At 48.6% G+C, this 19,119-nt stretch overlaps 3 protein-coding genes across 9 annotated transcripts; 1 reads left to right on the top strand and 2 right to left on the bottom strand.

The window, feature by feature from the left end:
* The first annotated feature begins 949 nt into the window (after positions 1–949).
* LOC128852560 (uncharacterized) lies at positions 950–6,717 on the top strand. 2 transcript variants are annotated; one of them, XR_008450512.1, is made up of 2 exons: positions 950–1,062; positions 6,405–6,543. XR_008450512.1 is itself a non-coding variant. In XM_054070488.1 (2 exons), the coding sequence occupies exon 1, from the start codon at positions 2,250–2,252 to the stop codon at positions 2,916–2,918; it is 669 nt and encodes a 222-aa protein (XP_053926463.1). In that variant the 5' UTR covers positions 1,422–2,249; the 3' UTR covers positions 2,919–3,118; positions 6,405–6,717. The 2 variants fall into 2 exon arrangements, 1 of the variants encoding a protein (XP_053926463.1); XM_054070488.1 differs by lacking the exon at positions 950–1,062 and adding an exon at positions 1,422–3,118 and having other exon boundaries at positions 6,405–6,717.
* On the bottom strand, positions 6,442–9,849 carry LOC104054822 (dual specificity protein kinase CLK4-like). The gene is made up of 6 exons (XM_054070487.1): positions 8,074–9,849; positions 7,903–7,997; positions 7,683–7,812; positions 7,450–7,532; positions 6,685–6,858; positions 6,442–6,591 (listed from the first exon to the last, which is right to left on the bottom strand). The coding sequence occupies exons 1-6, from the start codon at positions 8,291–8,293 to the stop codon at positions 6,442–6,444; spliced, it is 852 nt and encodes a 283-aa protein (XP_053926462.1). The 5' UTR covers positions 8,294–9,849.
* A 6,234-nt stretch (positions 9,850–16,083) lies between these two features.
* On the bottom strand, positions 16,084–18,916 carry LOC128852561 (dual specificity protein kinase CLK1-like). Of its 6 annotated transcripts, XM_054070496.1 has the most exons (6): positions 18,271–18,916; positions 17,235–17,351; positions 16,936–17,102; positions 16,765–16,859; positions 16,545–16,674; positions 16,084–16,394 (listed from the first exon to the last, which is right to left on the bottom strand). In XM_054070496.1, exons 1-6 carry the CDS (start codon positions 18,282–18,284, stop codon positions 16,084–16,086), a joined length of 834 nt encoding a protein of 277 aa, XP_053926471.1. In that variant the 5' UTR covers positions 18,285–18,916. The 6 variants fall into 6 exon arrangements, with proteins under 6 accessions (XP_053926471.1, XP_053926469.1, XP_053926470.1 ...); XM_054070494.1 differs by having other exon boundaries at positions 16,084–16,674; positions 18,271–18,915; XM_054070495.1 differs by having other exon boundaries at positions 16,545–16,859; positions 18,271–18,911.
* Between the last annotated feature and the right edge of the window lie 203 nt (positions 18,917–19,119).

Below are 19,119 nucleotides of genomic sequence, written 5' to 3' on the forward strand. Positions count from 1 at the left end.
CCAGAGACAAAGGACGGAATGTTCTTCTATATTTCTGTATTTCTATATACAGTTGCCTTTTGGCCACATTAAAATACTCCTCTGAAGTAACTGAGATGTAATCGCCAGTCTGAATTTTGGATAAGAATTGTTTGGTACATCGCACACAGCTTACACCTTTACTTTAGGCCATCTCAGCTGAAGATCTGACATTATAAATCCTATCTGCAGCGATGCTTAGAGCATCTTACTAAATGTGTTTTTACAAAAGCAAAAAATCTGATGTGATCTCCTTGCTGTTTCCACGATCCTGAGTCAAAAGGAAGTTTAAAAGCCTGGGCTTGCATTTTTGAGTGGGGTCAAAATAAATGCCTGTCCTCAGAGAAATTCCAAAGGCAGGAGAGACATGCCTGCATTTCAGGCACTCCGATGGATGGTTCTCGTTCACTAATCTGGTCAAATACATCCCAGGAAGAAACAGCAAGACTGTCCTGTGTGCTGTCACACATGTGCCTGCAAACTATACATTTTCACTCAAGAAAAATCAAATCCCAGCAAAAAGAATAGGCCACTAATATCAGCAAAAGGAATAAACTACTGCAAATATTCATAGGGACTGGACCGTGCCTGCAGTTCCCTTTTGTGACTGCTCGTTCTGCTGTGATCCAGTTTGCAGCGCTTGCTGTCCTGTGCACCGCTTGCTGATCTCTCTCTCTTTTTAGACCTCTTTCTTCTTCCAAGATCCGGGCTCTCGCACTTGTTCTCTGGTGCAACGCTGGCTGTCTTCTGTGTCTTTTGAGCCCTGCTGCTTCTCCCAACATCACATTTCTTGCGCTTGCTCTCCGGTGAACTACTCTCTCTCTTTTTAGGCGTCTTGCACCTTCCTAGGTCCGGCGTGCAGCCCTGGTCCTCCGGTGCACCGCTTGCTGATCTCTCTCTCTTTTGAGGCCTATTGCCTCCTGCAAGATCTGGCAGGTTTGGGTGTCACAGGATTCCCTTCCGCCATTACTCGTCCCGCCATGACCTGACGCTCGGCACTGTCGTCGTTTCTATGCTTTTTCGGCGGCACCCAGCGGCAGGACGGTGAGTGCTGCGGTGGGGTGGCCATCTGAGGCGGTGGGGCGCTTCCCTGAGCCGGGAGAAGCCCCCGAAAACTCCGGCGGGAGCGGGGCGGGCGGCGCTCGGCTCCTGACGCGGCAGCGGCCGGTCCCGCGCGGGTCCTGAGGGGAGGGGGCGGTCCCGCGCGGGGCCTGACGCGAGGGGGCGGTCCCGCGCGGGGCCTGACGGGGAGGGGGCGGTCCCGGCGGTCTCGCGGGAGATTCAGACGTTCCCCTGCGAGCAGCGCGAGGAGGAGTGCGGCAAAGAGCTGCGGAGCGCCTTAGTGCAACGGGGCAGTTCGGGGCGGGGAGGGCGCGGGGAGGGGCTGGAGGCCGCCCAGAATGGACCGTGGAGGCGACCCGGCAGAAGATTAAAACCGCTCCGGGCGCTGCAGCGAGCAGGAGAGATGTTGCCACCCAGGCAGAGCCTCAGTGGGTCCGTGCAGCCCCGCAGAGCCTGGGCTGGAGGCAGTGCCCCCCTCCCACACCAGCTCACGCCTCTGGCACTCGCTCCACTTGTGGAAGCTCTGCTCGCGTCGGGGAACTCCTTCGTGTCGTGGCAGAGCTGAGGGAGGAGGTGAATAGACTAAGGACCATCAGGGAATGTGACAGGGCGATAGATCGCTGGAGCATCCCTCTCTCACAAACTCAGCAGGCTGCTGGAGTTAGTGCGGCTGAGCAACACCCACCTGCAAACTGCAAGGCTGGGGGAACAAGAGATGGGGAATGGCAGCAATACTTGCCCGGAAACCTGCTCCCCCCACCGAAACAACAAACCCCCAGGTCCCCTGGAGAACAAATATAAAGCGCTGCAGGTGGAATTCATCCCCAAGAATGGAGCAGATGGCTCCCACAGCCTAGAAACATGCCCTAGGCTGCGCCATCCTCAGACAACCATAAAAAACATCCTCCGTAAATAAGAAGCGGAGAGTGATTGTCTTAGGGGATTCCCTTCTAAAAGGAACAGAGGGACCCATCTGCAGACCGGACCCGCTCCACAGGGAGGTCTGCTGCTTACCGGGGGTGTCAGTGAAGGATGTCACTAGAAAACTTCCTTCCTTGGTCAAAGAGACAGATTATTACCCTCTGGTAGTGTTTCAAAACGACAATGATGACATACAGTGCAGGAAGCTGAAAGCCATTAAGAGAGACTTTAGGACTCTAGGGAGAACGATGGAGGGCTCTGGGGCACAAGTACTGTTTAGTTCCATTCCAACGCTGAGGAGTGAGGAGCAGGAGGTCAGAGAGAAGCACTTAATTAATGCCTGGCTCCGAGCCTGGTGTGAGCCTTCTCCCCAGAAAGCCCCGTCGGTGGCCGTTCTCCAGGGACAGCTCTTTCCCAGCTCGGCCCCCGGAGCCTCCTGCCCGCCGCCGTCCGCCCAGCAGCTCAGCCCCCGCCCCGCACGGGGCCGCAGCGGGCGCCGCTCCCACCGCCTCCACCTCCGCGCAGCGGCAGCGACCGCTCTGTGCGGCGGCCCGACCCGCACGGCGTTGCCGCGATCCGCCCGCAGCGGCGTCACGGAGCGGGGCGAGGGACGGACGCCTGAGCCTGCTCTAGGAACCCTTCGACGGCCTCGGCGGCGGAGCCCGGGGCTCGACTCCGGGCTGCCCCGCACGGACGGGCTGAGGCTCTGCGAGCCCGGGCGGCTCCGAACCCGCACCGGGTTAAAGCCCCGACGGGCTCCAGCGGGCTCTGCATTAGAGAGGGCTTCGATAGCCTCGAGCTCGATACCAGTGGCGAGAGGATTGAGCGTCTGCGGGCGAAAATCAGAGGAGCCCACGAGAAGGCAGCTGCGTGATGGGAGTCTGTCACAGATCGCCCAGCCAGGAGGAAGAGGCTGACCGGCTCTTTTACAAACAACGCGTCTCAACATCGCCAGCTCTTGTCCTTGTGGTGACTTTCACCTACCGGCTGTCTGCTGGAAGTGCGCTACAGCAGAGAGGAAGCAGTCTGGGAGGATCCTGGAGTGTGTGGAAGACAAGTTCCTCACCAGCTGGTGAGGGAGCCGAGGAGGGAAGGCGCCCTCCTGGACCTGCTCTCCGTGAGCAGAGGAGGCCTTGTGGGAGATGTGGCGGTTGGAGGGTGCCTGAGGCAAAGCGATTGTGAGATGGTAGAATTCGCAGTTCTAGGTGGGGTGGGCAGGGGGGTTAAGCAGAACGGCCAACTTAAACTTCCAGAGGGAGGTGGGGCCGGCGCGGGGGTTGCAGAAGCTGCTGGGAGATGGTTCTCTGGAGCACGTCCAGAGAAGAGCAATGAAGCTGGTGAAGGGGCCGGAGAACGAGTCTTACGACGAGCGGTTGAAGGAACTGGGGCTGTTTAACCTGGAGAAGAGGAGGCCGAGGGGAGACCTTATTGCTCTCTACAACTACCAGAAAGGAGGTTGTAGAGAGGAGGGTGCTGGCCTCTTCTCCCAGGGGACGGGGGACAGGACAAGGGGGAATGGCCTCAAGCTGTGCCAGGGGAGTTGCAGACTGGATATCAGGGAAAGCTTTTTCACAGAAAGGGTCATGAGGCAATGGCAGAGGCTGCCCAGGGAGGTTCTTGATTCACCATCCCTGAAGGTGTTTAAAAGACGGGTAGACGAGGTGCTCGGGGACATGGTTTAGTGGCAGATAGGAGTGGTTGGGCTCGATGATCCAAGAGGTCTTTTCCAATCTGGTGATTCTGTGATTCTAAGAGGGCTCTGCCGATCATTGCTGTTGAAAACATATCAAAATACCCGAATGCTTTGGTTTGGTGCCTCACGGTGCCTTTCCCTGGCTCTTAGCCCTGTTTGCCCATCTGGGCACAATGCACGGGTGGGCTCAAAGGCTTGCAGTCAGTGGGTTTGATAGGAACATCACACCAATGTACCCCGTCCGCACAAGCACAAGATTCACTAAGGAGAGGTTCAAGAGCTGCAGCTTGAAAGACAATCTGTCAACAATCTGTCAGACAACACTCAAGGCTCTTTTTTCTGTCCAGAGTCAACATAAACAAGTCTTCGGCTCTAAAGTCACCTGCTTGCTAGACAGAGATTGATGCGAATGTGCTTAAGCCATCTTCAGCAGAACTGTGGAAGTCGGAGATCTTTTAAAGATGATATTTCTGACAGAAATTAAGCGTTTAGTAAATTTATCTTAGAGAAGCTTTAAAGAGTAGGCTTTTTATTTTTTCACTCAGGCCGATAAAAGGTCTTTTTCAATGGCTTTTTGTGGAAGCGGAGCATTAGGTAACTGTGCTCTACAACAAAACCAGAAAACTTGTTTTACTACCAGCACACTGAAAAGACATGTTAAGCCCGTGGTTTTACATAGAGGCTCAGTCGACTGGATACTCTCAACTGACGGCATGTTAATGCGATACCGAAAAAACACCTCCTGCAAAGAGACGCTCCGATACTTTTCTTGAAACTGGGTTATGTACTGCCTAACAACGGAAAAGCTTCTCTCCTCTCATGAAAAAGTACGTACCCTTCCAGGAAGAGCAACTGCTTTAACCATGAGGGATGTTCCAAGGTCGTACTGGAAGAGAACACTTCTTTCTGCTTCTTCTAATCCAATCAGCAGTCCGGTTCCCTTCTCCCAGGAAAGCCGCGCCATTTCCTGTCTTAGGGGGGAGCGCATCACCATTTTCTGATCTAGAGCACCCTGCCTCGTGGGCGCTGCTGTCTGCAAGAAGCTGTTTCTTAAAAGCATCCTGCAGCTGTCTCCTCTGACTCCTTTCCTCCTCGAGCTGTTGTCTTAAGTCTGTCACCTGTCCCTGCAGGTTCTGAACAACGTTCTGAAGAGAGTCAATGAGCTGAGACTGCAGCGCTATGATGATCTCCAGCCTCCACCACCGCAGCCAAACCAGCACCCAGGACCGCACAGACAATTGCTTTTCCTTTTGCAGACCTGACTCTTGCATCCTTACGTAAAGCACTTATCTGATCAACTACACTTTGCATCTTATACCAGTTTCCCTGAGCCCAGTCCACCCCAGACACTGCAAGTCGCGATTTAGATTGCTCTAAAAAGTCAAACAGCACTTCCTTTCCCCAAGGAGCATTTCTGCTATCACACATCTTGTCATCGAGGAAGAAAGACAGGGAGCAGACTTCTCAGGAAAGTCAGCGCATAAGTAAAAGCAACCCACACCCTTTACTTTCCCGAGAGGTTTGACGTAGACTGCAACTTGACAACCAGTGCGATTCACAACAACAGCAAACAGACAACAGAGTGAGTTTGAGACAGGACAGAGGTCAGAGGCTGTGCATCAAAAATCTTTCTTTCTTGTAAAAAGGAAGCACGTGAAAAAATTAGAGGAGACTTGCAGTGAATGGCAAGAGAGGAGCAAAGATGGAAAGTTAAGCAAGGGCTCAGGATAGTGTCGCAAGAATAGTCACCACAATGTGTTTGCAGAGTCTTCAGAGCTTGGCATCTCGGGGGTCCCACAAAGAGTCAGTGCTGGTCGGAGGGGCTTTTTGGTGGGTCATTTTATACTTCTTCCCAGTTTGGGTTGTTGTGTACCACACGGCCTGCACATCTTCACCCACCTGCGCTTGCGCGGTGCTACTCAGTGTCTCCAGCTCGTGTCTATATGACATGATCACACGCCACCTCCTCCCTCCGCCGAACTTCTGTGGAGTGCTGATTTGCTGACTTTGTGGTTTCAGCAGCTCTTATAACAATCTTGTGGCAGCAGCTTTTGACAATCTTTGAGACATAATCCCCCAATTTGTCTCCCTAAACAAGCCTATCAGCCTTCTTTGAGTCTTTAATGGAAAGGCTCAGGACAGCTTGTAATCCAAGAAAGAGCTGCAAGAATAGAGAAGTCTCTAGTACTGTATGCCAGCAATGACCATTGCCAGGAATACTGGTGACCAGAGTACCAAAGACTACCCTAACAAAAACTAACAAAAATAATAACTCCTAATGGCAGCGCAATTTCTTTAATACTACAGGGATCTTCTGTCCTGTGTAACTTTTTTCTTTCAACAGATAAAGGCCACCCTCACGCTTAACAGCAAGGGCTGTCCCTGTCCTCTTACTCAGAAAAGATGCATCAGTCACTCGCTAAAGGGTAAACGTCAGCCCTAGGGTCTTTTCTTCTTCCAATGACAGTTAGATAAACCGTAATTAAATCCATACTCCTTGGTTCATGGGAGGCCTATAGAGGGTGCTCTCATCCACACGATAAAAGTGTCCTGAGATGTTTTACTGGGGAAACACAACCGGACTCATCACTGTCTTTTCCTTAAATAAATTTTATTCCAACAGACGCATTTGAATTCAGCATCAATAAATAAATACCTAAGATACACAAACAAACAATCACCACTTCACATAGTTTCCGTTTCTTAACAGGCAGACAGAGAAGTTCATCTGCATCAGCTATAGGAGGCTATGTGCTATTTTCCTGCTTCAATGGGAGGAAGAAAGGATGTTCCAGTGCTTCTTCCAGAGTAATGCGCGTGGCTGGGTCATACTCCAGCATCTTCCCAATCAGATCAAACAGATTCTCATGGTCAGAATCGTGGCACATCATGTATTCCTTCACGAAGAAAACAACAAAACACGGGCTTCCAGTCTTAGAATTGCACTTGGAGCTCCTCTGCCCAGAAGCATCTTCCCCCTGCACTCTTACCTTCAGAGGTTTACAGTGCCCTGAGACATATTGCCCAGATACACTGCGTTCCCAGGCCAGACGGCCATTACAGAAATACTTCTTCTTTGAAGAAACAACTCTGTTTATCATTTGATCTGGCAAAGGCCCCAGTAATTGCTCCATCATTGCCAGGTGTTCTATGTCATCATAGGGCTGCAAGGAAGTCAAGAGAGACATTTTCTGTTCCTTGTTCAGAGGAAGTTATCAAGAAGCACACACCAGCCTGACTCCATTTTTGACTGTACCCTGCAAACAATAACCTGAACTTGAAAAAGGGAAAAAGAGAGGCTCGAGTTCTGTGTTTCCTGAAAGATGTTACAAACTACTGGAGTTTCTTCCCCTTCACCTTGCCTTGGTGGTTTTCTTTCATCTCTTCTTCAAGTTCCATTTTAGCAATACTGTCAAGAGGACATGATTCAAGCCTTTGAGTAGTATTTGCTGATGGTGATAGATGAAGCCATATCTGGTATTAAGGTGCCTTGTAAATTCCAACAGTTAACAGGGGAACCCTCCATTTCAAGACACTGCCAAAACGTCTACTGAAAGTAACTTGTCAAAATCTGCTGCTGAGAACATTCCTTGTGGCCTACATCTTCTGTTCTCTTCAACTCGGCACTACAGAGAACTGCAGGTTACGTTCTTGCACAGACCACTGCCCTTAGACCCCACCTCTCCGTAGCTTATGTTCATCAAGTTGGGGAGTGCTAGGCATGCTGCATGCTTTTGAGGGACAGAGTTGCCTACCTGAAATACTAAGACTCCACGGTAGTATTCCAGGAGAGTACATCCTATGCTCCACACATCGCATGGATGGGACCATCCGAGCTCTGTGAAAAGATTCAGGTTGTTCATGTTTAGAGCAGACGGCAAACAGTTCAACAGCTCAAGCAAGACACAAAGCACTTCTCTAGCTCCATTCAATAGCACACAAAAACTCATACGTGAAAGATCAGTCAAACAAACAGCCTTCCACTGACCTAGGACCACCTCGGGAGCTCTGTAAGGTCTAGTAGTCACCACAGGGTTACGATGATCATGATCATACATGGCGCACCCAAAGTCCACAAGTCTGATGTCTGCTTTTCTCAGTCTGCGTTCCTTGCGTTTCTGAAATGAAAGGTGATGGGATGCAAGTAACCAGATGAATGCAGAGGATGACTGAGGAGAAGGAAGGTGGGGAGGAGGATGGCAACTTACCAGTTTGGGGTTGTACTCTTCTACGTAGTCAGATTTCACAAAGACAATATTGTCTGGCTTCAGATCCCTATGTGTCAACTTCTTCATGTGCAAAACTGTAAGAGATCACATACAGTTAGTGGGTTCTGCAAAGAAACTTTAACAAATAAAGCAATGAGGAAACACACTTACAGTTGACAGAGGTGCAGATCTGATAAGCCATGTGTCTAATGTCGTCCAGGTTAAATGGCAAGAAGTCATTGATGCTCATAAAGTCAAAGGTGCTGAGCCCCAGGAGCTCAAAAACAATGCAGACGTGTCCATGGTGGTCAAACCATTCCAACATCTGGACACAGTGACTGCAAAAGCAGGAAAACACATGCATTGCAACAGTGAGTTGTGCAGCGCTCATACATACACTGTGTGCACTAGAAGAACACTAGAAGAAGTCTTCGAGCCAAAACACATCGCGGTTGGCTTTGTGGGCTTACTAGGCATTGCTGGGGTCTGATGCTTTTAAATCTTCCAGCACCTGTATTTCCTCAGGAGCAACAATGTTGGAACAATAAAAATTCTCTGCTATTTTAACAGCAACATGTCTGCCTTCCCTGAAAAGACAGGTTTTAAGGGAGTTTAGAACAATGAGTACTTTTAAGTCAGACTGTTGGGTCGTTATCACCCCATATGCCCTGTTCCTAACACTGGAAACCCTCTGGGAAAAGGTCAGACTGACTTCATATCACCCAGAGTCATCTATGCGCCAACACAGCTAAAACTTCATCTTTACATTTTGAAAACACACTCGATCCTTTTAATATTAAAAGGTATTATTCTTCAAGCCCCTTTTGCCTCCCCTTTCTTTCTATGGATGCTGGGCTAATACTGGAGAAACTTCCCCACTTCACAGCCTAAGACAACCGTTAATCTAAAATGGCAAGCCGCCTTCAGCCCTCCGAGTAGTAAAAATGTCACTGAAGTGTCAAATGCCTTCTGCCGGGACTGGAAAGACAACCTCCTTCCATACTGTTTTGCACACAGCAAAAGTGCCATCAAACGCAAAATACGTTCTTGACTTATAACGGGCGCTCTGTTAGAACGCCAATGGGGCTGCGTCCTCGCAGATGATGCTTTAAGAGAAGCTACACCATGTCAGACGTTGCTCATTATCCAGAGCTGGGGTGGCACAGGCCCCAAGTCTGCCCTGTGTGGGGGCTGCAGCTGCACCCCACGCTCCCCAGGCCACCTCTCCCGTTCAGCCCTGACCTCTACCAGGCTGGGCTGAGCCTGCAGAAGACACAACCTTTGCCTCCGCCACCAGCCCTGCACAACCCTCGTGTCTGGGGGCTGCTTATAGCACCATGGACCAACGACAATTTTGATTGGCAGCTGTGGTCACCTTAGTGAAATACAGAGAGCAGCACACGAGGAAGCAAAGAGAAAGCCTAGTAGGATCAGAAAGCACTTCCTGAACCTCATACTGAGAGTTTCAGTACAAAAAATGACAGGAGCCCAATTAAAAGACTTACGCTCCGTGATCCATGCATTCCACTACTTTTGAGAAACCACCTTCACCCAACACAGCAAGAACCTCGTCTATAAAGAAAAGAACTCTTAGTCACCAAAGTGGTGAAGCTACTCAGCTATTAAATTGCCTAGCAAATAATCAACAATAAACAGAGATAAAGCAAACAATTAGAAGGACTAAGTACTATCACTGAAGGTTGTTCTAGGATGTGCTCTAAATTATAAATATCTGGTCTGAGAGATGTTACTGGACAACTGTCTTCAAAGTACATTTACAGGGATCCCATCCCAGTAGGTTCATTCACTTCGTTGAATACTTTTTTTGGGGGGGGAGGGGATAAGGGAAAAATCCCCAAGGTATACTCTTAATAATGTCTGTAATAGATTATTAAAAAGAAAACAGTCCCACCCCCAACCAAAAAGTCAAGAGAGAAAGAAAGAGAGAACCCCCTCACATCTTACGCTAAAAGAACTTATTCTGTCCGAAAAGCTAAAAAACATTGAAAAATATTCTGTACATCTTGCATAGAGCATGTCTCCTGTCTGACAGATCAGGTGACCCGCCTCCTCATCCTCTACACTCCTGGCTGTGCTCCTTCGACGACTAACCTGGAATGGCACCAAGATAGTCCAGACAGTCAACAAACATGAGTGAATTCAGCTTAGAGTATAAAATGCATTCAGCAGGGAGGATACACGCCAGGCCACAACAGTTGGCAGTAGCAATTTCCAATTCAGCTCCTGGCAACTCAGGGGGCGCATTGTATATGTTACAAGGCATAATGGTATCGAGGAAGAGATTTTCGGATTGGATACTTGCAGAGACAAGGCAACAGCAAAATACAAGGTTTCCTTTTACAAGATTGGTTCCCTGAGTTTTACTTCAGGATTTCAGTGCCCGTATTCTTGTTTAAAGCAAAAGGATTTAACAATTCTCTTCTATACATCAAAGGTGTCTTTTAGATGTATCTTCCAGAGACAAAGGACGGAATGTTCTTCTATATTTCTGTATTTCTATATACAGTTGCCTTTTGGCCACATTAAAATACTCCTCTGAAGTAACTGAGATTTAATCGCCAGTCTGAATTTTGGATAAGAATTGTTTGGTACATCGCACACAGCTTACACCTTTACTTTAGGCCATCTCAGCTGAAGATCTGACGTTATAAATCCTATCTGCAGTTATGTGTTTTTACAAAAGCAAAAAATCTGATGTGATCTCTTTGCTGTTTCCAGATCCTGAGTCAAAAGGAAGTTTAAAAGCCTGGGCTTTTTTTTTTTTTTTTTTGAGTAGGGTCAAACTAAATGCCTGTCCTCAGAGAAATTCCAAAGGCAGGAGAGACATGCCTGCATTTCAGGCACTCCGATGGATGGTTCTCATTCACTAATCTGGTCAAATACATCCCAGGAAGAAACAGCAAGACTGTCCTGTGTGCTGTCACACATGTGCCTGCAAACTATACATTTTCACTCAAGAAAATCAAATCCCAGCAAAAAGAATAAAATATCAGCAAAAGGAATAAACTACTGCAAATATTCGTAGGGACTGGACCGTGCCTGCAGTTCCCTTTTGTGACTGCTCGTTCTGCTGTGATCCAGTTTGCAGCGCTTGCTGTCCTGTGCACCGCTTGCTGATCTCTCTCTCTTTTTAGACCTCTTTCTTCTTCCAAGATCCGGGCTCTCGCACTTCTTCTCTGGTGCGACGCTGGCTGTCCTCTGTGTCTTTTGAGCCCTGCTGCTTCTTCCAACATCACTTTTCTTGCGCTTGCTCTCCGGTGAACCACTCTCTCTCTTTTTAGGCGTCTTGCACCTTCCTAGATCCGGCTTGCAGCCCTGGTCCTCCGGTGCACCGCTTGCTGATCTCTCTCTCTTTTTAGCCCTCTTGCCTCTTGCAAGATCTGGTTTCTTCTTTTGGCTCTCTGGTGCGCCGCTTGCTGATCTCTCTCTCTTTTTAGACCTCTTTCTTCTTCCAAGATCCGGGCTCTCGCACTTCTTCTCTGGTGCAACGCTGGCTGTCCTCTGTGTCTTTTGAGCCCTGCTGCTTCTTCCAACATCACATTTCTTGCGCTTGCTCTCTGGTGAACCACTCTCTCTCTTTTTAGGCGTCTTGCACCTTCCTAGATCCGGCTTGCAGCCCTGGTCCTCCGGTGCACCGCTTGCTGATCTCTCTCTCTTTTTAGCCCTCTTGCCTCTTGCAAGATCTGGTTTCTTCTGTTGGCTCTCTGGTGCGCCGCTTGCTGATCTCTCTCTCTTTTTAGACCTCTTTCTTCTTCCAAGATCCGGGCTCTCGCACTTCTTCTCTGGTGCAACGCTGGCTGTCCTCTGTGTCTTTTGAGCCCTGCTGCTTCTTCCAACATCACATTTCTTGCGCTTGCTCTCTGGTGAACCACTCTCTCTCTTTTTAGGCGTCTTGCACCTTCCTAGATCCGGCTTGCAGGCCTGGTCCCCCGGTGCACCGCTTGCTGATCTCTCTCTCTTTTTAGCCCTCTTGCCTCTTCCAAGATCTGGTTTCTTCTGTTGGGTCTCTGGTGCACCGCTTGCAGATCTCTTTGCCTTTTTTGCCCTGTTGCATTTTTCAAGATCCATTTTACAGCACTTGCTCTCCTGTGGACCACTTGGTGATCCCCTCTTTCTCTTTTTCGCCCTGTTGCATCTTCCAAGATCCAGACTTTCTTTTTGATCCATGTCAGGATAATTAGTTTGCTTGGAATACTGCGTCTGTAACCAAGATATTCACTCTTTGAATTGCATCTCACGGACAAAAAACACATTCACAAAGCCATCACCCATCAAATGAAGGCTAAAAGGAACACTGTCCTTTCATAGAATCCTCAAAACATAGAAAGCTTTGAGTTGGAAGGGACCTCAAAGCCCATCCAGTTCCAAACCCCCTGGCATTGGGAGGGACACCTCCCACCAGACCAGGCTGCCCAAGGCCCCATCCAGCCTGGCGTTGAACACCTCCAGGGATGGGGCAGACACAGTTTCCCTGGGCAACCTGGTCCAGAACCTCACCACCCCCCGAACAGTCCACCCATTAAACCCACCTCTCTCCAGTTTAGACAGAAGGATGTTGGGGGGGGATGTTGGGATTTTGGGGATGCTGGCGTCCCCTCGGGCAGGAGAGCATGTTACCTGTGTTCAGCAATGATCTCTGACGCACTCGAGGAGCGTCCTGGATGGCGCCCAGCTCGCCGTGCTACACAGCGTGCCCGTAGCACACACCAAGCCCCGGGTTCCCGCCCCCTCCCCACCCCCCATCGCCTCGCTCTCTCCTTCTCCCCCAAAAGCTCCCGACCTGACCCGTCGGTGGCTGTTCTTCAGAGACAGCTCCTCACACTCTTCCTTCCCCTCGGAGCTTTCTCCCAGCGGTTCAGAAGCCCCCGGAGCAGCCGTGCACCGCCTGTCCCGCTCGGAGACAGCCTCCTGCCCGCCGCCCGCAGCTCTGCCGCTGCCGCTGCTCCGCACCGCGGGGACACAGGATGTGCCCGCGGCGGCGTCACAAAGGGACTGATGCCACACGCCTTTGTTTGCTTTTAACCCTCACCTCGCCGTTGGGAGCCCACGTAGCAGTGCAGAAGAACGCTGCGCTGTGATACGGGCTCCGAGATTTCTTGCTTTGTTACGTGAACCATACGCATTCCCGTTTACTTGGGGAGGTCATCACAAGGATATTTTTCCACTTTGTGTGTTTCCAGGGTTAACGCGGGTTGATAAACTTTTGGTGACTTCTGTGTTTTTTGTATGCTGTCTCTTTTGAATTGCTTATTTTTAAACTTAAAGTACTGTTTCTTGTTTGAAAACTGTCTTTCGTATGGTCTTTCAAACTGTCTTTCGTATGGTGAGAGCTTTTTTCTCAAAGCCTGAAGGAATAAAAAATCCAGCTTTCCGTCACCAGCAGATGGTGCTGCGCAGTGCAGTTTGAAAAACACGTCTCAGACTGGCCACTGGTTATAATTGTTTTCCTGTCTGGGGAGCCTGATATTAGAGGTGCATTTCACCAAGGCTTTATTTGGCTTAGCAGCTGATTAATATAGGCAGGATTTCTGACCTTTACAGCAGAGCTAGTGGCCAGTTCCACAGTCTGTCTTTGGAACTGGAATTTCTCTGGAAATTCCTGCCTGCACTCCTAGGGCTTTAAAAATCCAAGCAATTTAGAACCATGGAGTGGCTGAGGCTGGAAGTTGTCTCTGGAGATGGTCTAGCCCAACCCACCAGCTCAAACCAGGGTCAGCTAGGGCAGGTTGCTTAGGACCACATCTACCTGGACATTCTAATATCCTATTCCAGTGTTCCATCACTCTCACGGGGAGAAAGGTGCTTTGTCGATGGTTAAACACTTGCCAGTATTTCAGCTTGAGCCTTTGTTTCCTGTCCTATCACTGAACACCACTGAGAAGAGTCCGTCTCTGCTGTCTTTATTCCCCTCAGTCCATTTTCAAACATTATACACACTGATAACACGCCCTGAGCTTTCTCTTCTCTAGGCTAAAGAGCCCCAGCTTTCGACTTCCCCTTGTATAACAGATGCTCCCGTCTCTTCACTCCAGACACTGCAAGTCGCGATTTAGATTGCTCTAAAAAGTCAAACAGCACTTCCTTTCCCCAAGGAGCATTTCTGCTATCACACATCTTGTCATCGAGGAAGAAAGACAGGGAGCAGACTTCTCAGGAAAGTCAGCGCATAAGTAAAAGCAACCCACACCCTTTCCTTTCCCGAGAGGTGTGACGTAGACTGCAACTTGACAACCAGTGCGATTCACAACAACAGCAAACAGACAATTCATACAATTGGAATGGACGCCTCAGAAGGTACCACGAAAGTTCTAAAGAGCCACGGTCCCACTCCTCCTTACACTCCTGAGAGGTTTTGCTTATCTCAGGAAAAGGTATGGAGCTCTCATTTCACGGGGATCCCACTTCTGACACCAAAAAAATGTCCCAGACCAAAGCCAGGAGGGTTTTGTTTGGAATCCCCAGAGTGAGTTTGAGACAGAACACATTTCAGAGGCTGTGCATCAAAAATCTTTCTTTCTTGTAAAAAGGAAGCACGTGAAAAATTAGAGGAGACTTGCAGTGATAGGCAAGAGAGGAGCAAAGATGGAAAGTTAAGCAAGGGCTCAGGAGAGCGTCGCAAGAATAGTCACCACAATGTGTTTGCAGAGTCTTCAAAGCTTGGCATCTCGGGGGTCCCACAAAGAGTCAGTGCTGGTCAGAGGGGCTTTTTGGTGGGTCATTTTATACTTCTTCCCAGTTTGGGTTGTCGTGTACCACACGGCCTGCACATCTTCACCCACCTGCGCTTGCGCGGTGCTACTCAGTGTCTCCAGCTCGTGTCTACATGACACGACCACACGCCACCTCCTCCCTCTGCCGAACTTCTGTGGAGTGCTGATTTGCTGACTTTGTGGTTTCCTTGGCTCTTGTGTTACAACCTGGCAGCAGCTTTTGACAATCTTTGAGACATAATCCCCCAATTTGGCTCCCTAAACAAGCCTATCAGCCTTCTTTGAGTCCTTAATGGAGAGGCTCAGGACAGCTTGTAATCCAAGAAAGAGCTGCAAGAAGAGAGAAGTCTCTACTACTGTATGCCAGCAATGACCATTGCCAGGAATACTGGTGACCAGAGTACCCCACCAAAAATTAACAAATATATAGAGTAGAGGGTGCTCTCATCCACACGATAAAAGTGTCCTGAGATGTTGTTTTACTGGGGAAACACAACCGGGCTCATCACTGTCTTTTCCTTAAATAAATTTTATTCCAACAGACGCATTTGAATTCAGCATCAATAATTAAATACCTAAGATACACAAACAAACAATCGCCACTTCACAGAGTTTCCGTTTCTTAACAGGCAGACAGAGAAGTTCATCTGCATCAGCTGTAGGAGGCTATGCGCTATTTTCCTGCTTCAGTGGGAGGAAGAAAGGATGTTCCAGTGCTTCTTCCATAGTAATGCGCGTGGCTGGGTCATACTCCAGCATCTTCCCAATCAGATCAAACAGATTCTCATGGTCAGAATCGTGGCACGTCATGTATTCCTTCACGAAGAAAACAACAAAACACGGGCTTCCAGTCTTAGAATTGCACTTGGAGCTCCTCTGCCCAGAAGCATCTTCCCCCTGCAATCTTACCTTCAGGGGTTTACAGCACCCCGAGACATATTGCCCAGACGCACTGCCTTCATCCCAGGCCAGACGGCCATTACAGAAATACTTCTTCTTTGAAGAAACAACTCTCTTTATCATTTGATCTGGCAAAGGCCCCAGTAATCGCTCCATCATTGCCAGGTGTTCTATGTTGTCATCGGGCTGCAAGGAAGTCAAGAGAGACGTTTTTCGTTCCTTGTTCAGAGGAAGTTATCAAGAAGCACACACCAGCCTGACTTCATTTTTGACTGTACCCTGCAAACAATAACCTGAAACTGATCGACAAAAAAATGAGAGGCTCGAGTTCTCTGTTTCCTGAAAGAAGTTAGAAGCTACTGGATTTCATTCCCCTTGATCTTGCCTTGGTGTTTTTTCTTCCTCTCTTCTTCAAGTTCCGTTTCAGCAATACTGTCAAGAGGACAGGATTCAATCCTTTGAGTAGTATTTGCTGATGGTGATAGATGAAGCCACATCTGGTATTAAGGTGCCTTGTAAATGCCAAAAGTTAACAGGGCGACCCTTCATTTCAAGACGCTGCCAAAACGTCTACTGAAAGTAACTTGTCAAAATCTGCCGCTGAGAACGTTCCTTGTGGCCTACATCTTCTGTTCTCTTCAACTTGGCACCACAGAGGAATGCAGCTTACTTTCTCGCACAGACCATTGCCTTTAGTCCCCACCTCTCCGTAGCTTATGTTCATCAAGTTGGGGAGTGCTGGGCATGCTGCATGCTTCTGAGGGATAGAGTTGCCTACCTCAAATACTAAGACTCCACGGTAGTATTCCAGGAGAGTACATCCTATGCTCCACACATCGCATGGATGGGACCATCCGAGCTCTGTGAAAAGATTCAGGTTGTTCATGTTTAGAGCAGACGGCAAACAGTTCAACAGCTCAAGCAAGACACCAAGCACTTCTCTAGCTCCATTCAATAGCACACAAAAACTCATACTTGAAAGATCAGTCAAACAAACAGCCTTCCACTGACCTAGGACCACCTCGGGAGCTCTGTAAGGTCTAGTAGTCACCACAGGGTTATGGTAATCATGATCGTAAGTGGCGCACCCAAAGTCCGCAAGTCTGATGTCTGGTTTTCTCAGTCTGCATTCAGTGCATTCCTGAAATGAAAGGTGGTGGGATGCAAGTGACCAGATGAACGCAGAGGATGACTGAGGTGGAGGAGAGTGGGGAAGAGGATGGCAACTTACCAGTTTGGGGTTGTACTCTTCTACGTAGTCAGATTTCACAAAGACAATATTGTCTGGCTTCAGATCTGTATGTGTCAACTTCTTCATGTGCAAAACTGCAAGAGAACTCACAGAGTTAGCGGGATCTGCAAAGAAACTTTAACAAATAAAGCAATGAGGAAACACACTTACAGTTGACAGAGGTGCAGATCTGATAAGCCATGTGTCTAATGTCGTCCAGGTTAAACGGCAAGAAGTCATTGACGCTCATAAAGTCAAAGGTGCTGAGCCCCAGGAGCTCAAAAACAATGCAGACGTGTCCACGGTGCTCAAACCATCCCAACATCTGGACACAGTGACTGCAAAAGCAGGAAAACACATGCATTGCAACAGCGAGTTGTGCAGCGCTCATACACACACTGTGTGCACTAGAAGAACACTAGAAGAAGTCTTCGAGCCAAAACACATCACGGTTGGCTTTGTGTGCTTACTAGGCATTGCTGGGGTCTGATGCTTTTAAATCTTCCAGCACCTGTATTTCCTCACGAGCCGCATCGGAGGACCAATCAAAATTCTTTGCTATTTTCACTGCAACATGTCTGCCTTCCCTGAAAAGACAGGTTTTAAGGGAGTTTAGAACAATGAGTACTTTTAAGTCAGACTGTTGGGTCGTTATCACCCCATATTGCCCTGTTCCTAACACTGGAAACCCTCTGGGAAAAGGTCAGACTGACTTCATATCACCCAGAGTCATCTATGCGCCAACACAGCTAAAACTTCATCTTTACATTTTGAAAACACACTCGATCCTTTTAATATTAAAAGGTATTATTCTTCAAGCCCCTTTTGCCTCCCCTTTCTTTCTATGGATGCTGGGCTGATACTGGAGAAACTTCCCCACTTCACAACCTAAGACAACCGTTAATCTAAAATGGCAAGCCGCCTTCAGCCCTCCGAGTAGTAAAAATGTCACTGAAGTGTCAAATGCCTTCTGCCGGGACTGGAAAGACAACCTCCTTCCATACTGTTTTGCACACAGCAAAAGTGCCATCAAACGCAAAATACGTTCTTGACTTATAACGGGCGCTCTGTTAGAACGCCAATGGGGCTGCGTCCTTGCAGATGATGCTTTAAGAGAAGCTACACCATGTCAGACGTTGCTCATTATCCAGAGCTGGGGTGGCACAGGCCCCAAGTCTGCCCTGTGTGGGGGCTGCAGCTGCACCCCACGCTCCCCAGGCCACCTCTCCCGTTCAGCCCTGACCTCTACCAGGCTGGGCTGAACCTGCAGAAGACACAACCTTTGCCTCCGCCACCAGCCCTGCACAACCCTCGTGTCTGGGGGCTGCTTATAGCACCACGGACCAACGACAATTTTGATTGGCAGCTGCGGTCACCTTAGTGAAATACAGAGAGCAGCACAGGAGGAAGCAAAGAGAAAGCCTAGTAGGATCAGAAAGCACTTCCTGAACCTCATACGGAGAGTTTCAGTACGAAAAATGACAGGAGCCCAATTAAAAGACTTACGCTCCGTGATCCATGCATTCCACTACTTTTGAGAAACCACCTTCACCCAACACAGCAAGAACCTCGTCTATAAAGAAAAGAACTCTTAGTCACCAAAGTGGTGAAGCTACTCAGCTATTAAATTGCCTAGCAAATAATCAACAATAAACAGAGATAAAGCAAACAATTAGAAGGACTAAGTACTATCACTGAAGGTTGTTCTAGGATGTGCTCTAAATTGTAAATATCTGGTCTGAGAGATGTTACTGGACAACTGTCTTCAAAGTACATTTACAGGGATCCCATCCCAGTAGGTTCATTCACTTCGTTGAATACTTTTTTTTGGGGGGGAGGGGGTAAGGGAAAAATCCCCAAGGTATACTCTTAATAATGTCTATAATAGATTATTCAAAAGAAAACAGTCCCACCCCCAACCAAAAAGTCAAGAGAGAAAGAAAGAGAGAACCCCCTCACATCTTACGCTAAAAGAACTTATTCTGTCCGAAAAGCTAAAAAACATTGAAAAATATTCTATACATCTTGCGTGGAGCATGTCTCCTCTCTGACAGATCAGGTGACCCGCCTCCTCATCCTCTACACTCCTGGCTGTGCTCCTTCGACGACTAACCTGGAATGGCACCAAGATAGTCCAGACAGTCAACAAACATGAGTGAATTCAGCTCAGAGTATAAAATGCATTCAGCAGGGAGGCAGTCGGGCACTCGGATACACGCCAGGCCACAACAGTTGGCAGGAGCAATTTCCAATTCAGCCCCCGGCAACTCACAGGTCACATCATTTATGTTACAGGGCAAAAAGGTCGTGAGGAAGATATTTTCGGATTGGATACTCATAATGGCAAGGCAACAG

This window comes from Cuculus canorus, chromosome 6 (genome assembly GCF_017976375.1).
Source record: "Cuculus canorus isolate bCucCan1 chromosome 6, bCucCan1.pri, whole genome shotgun sequence".
In the NCBI taxonomy this organism is placed as follows: Eukaryota; Metazoa; Chordata; class Aves; order Cuculiformes; family Cuculidae; genus Cuculus; species Cuculus canorus.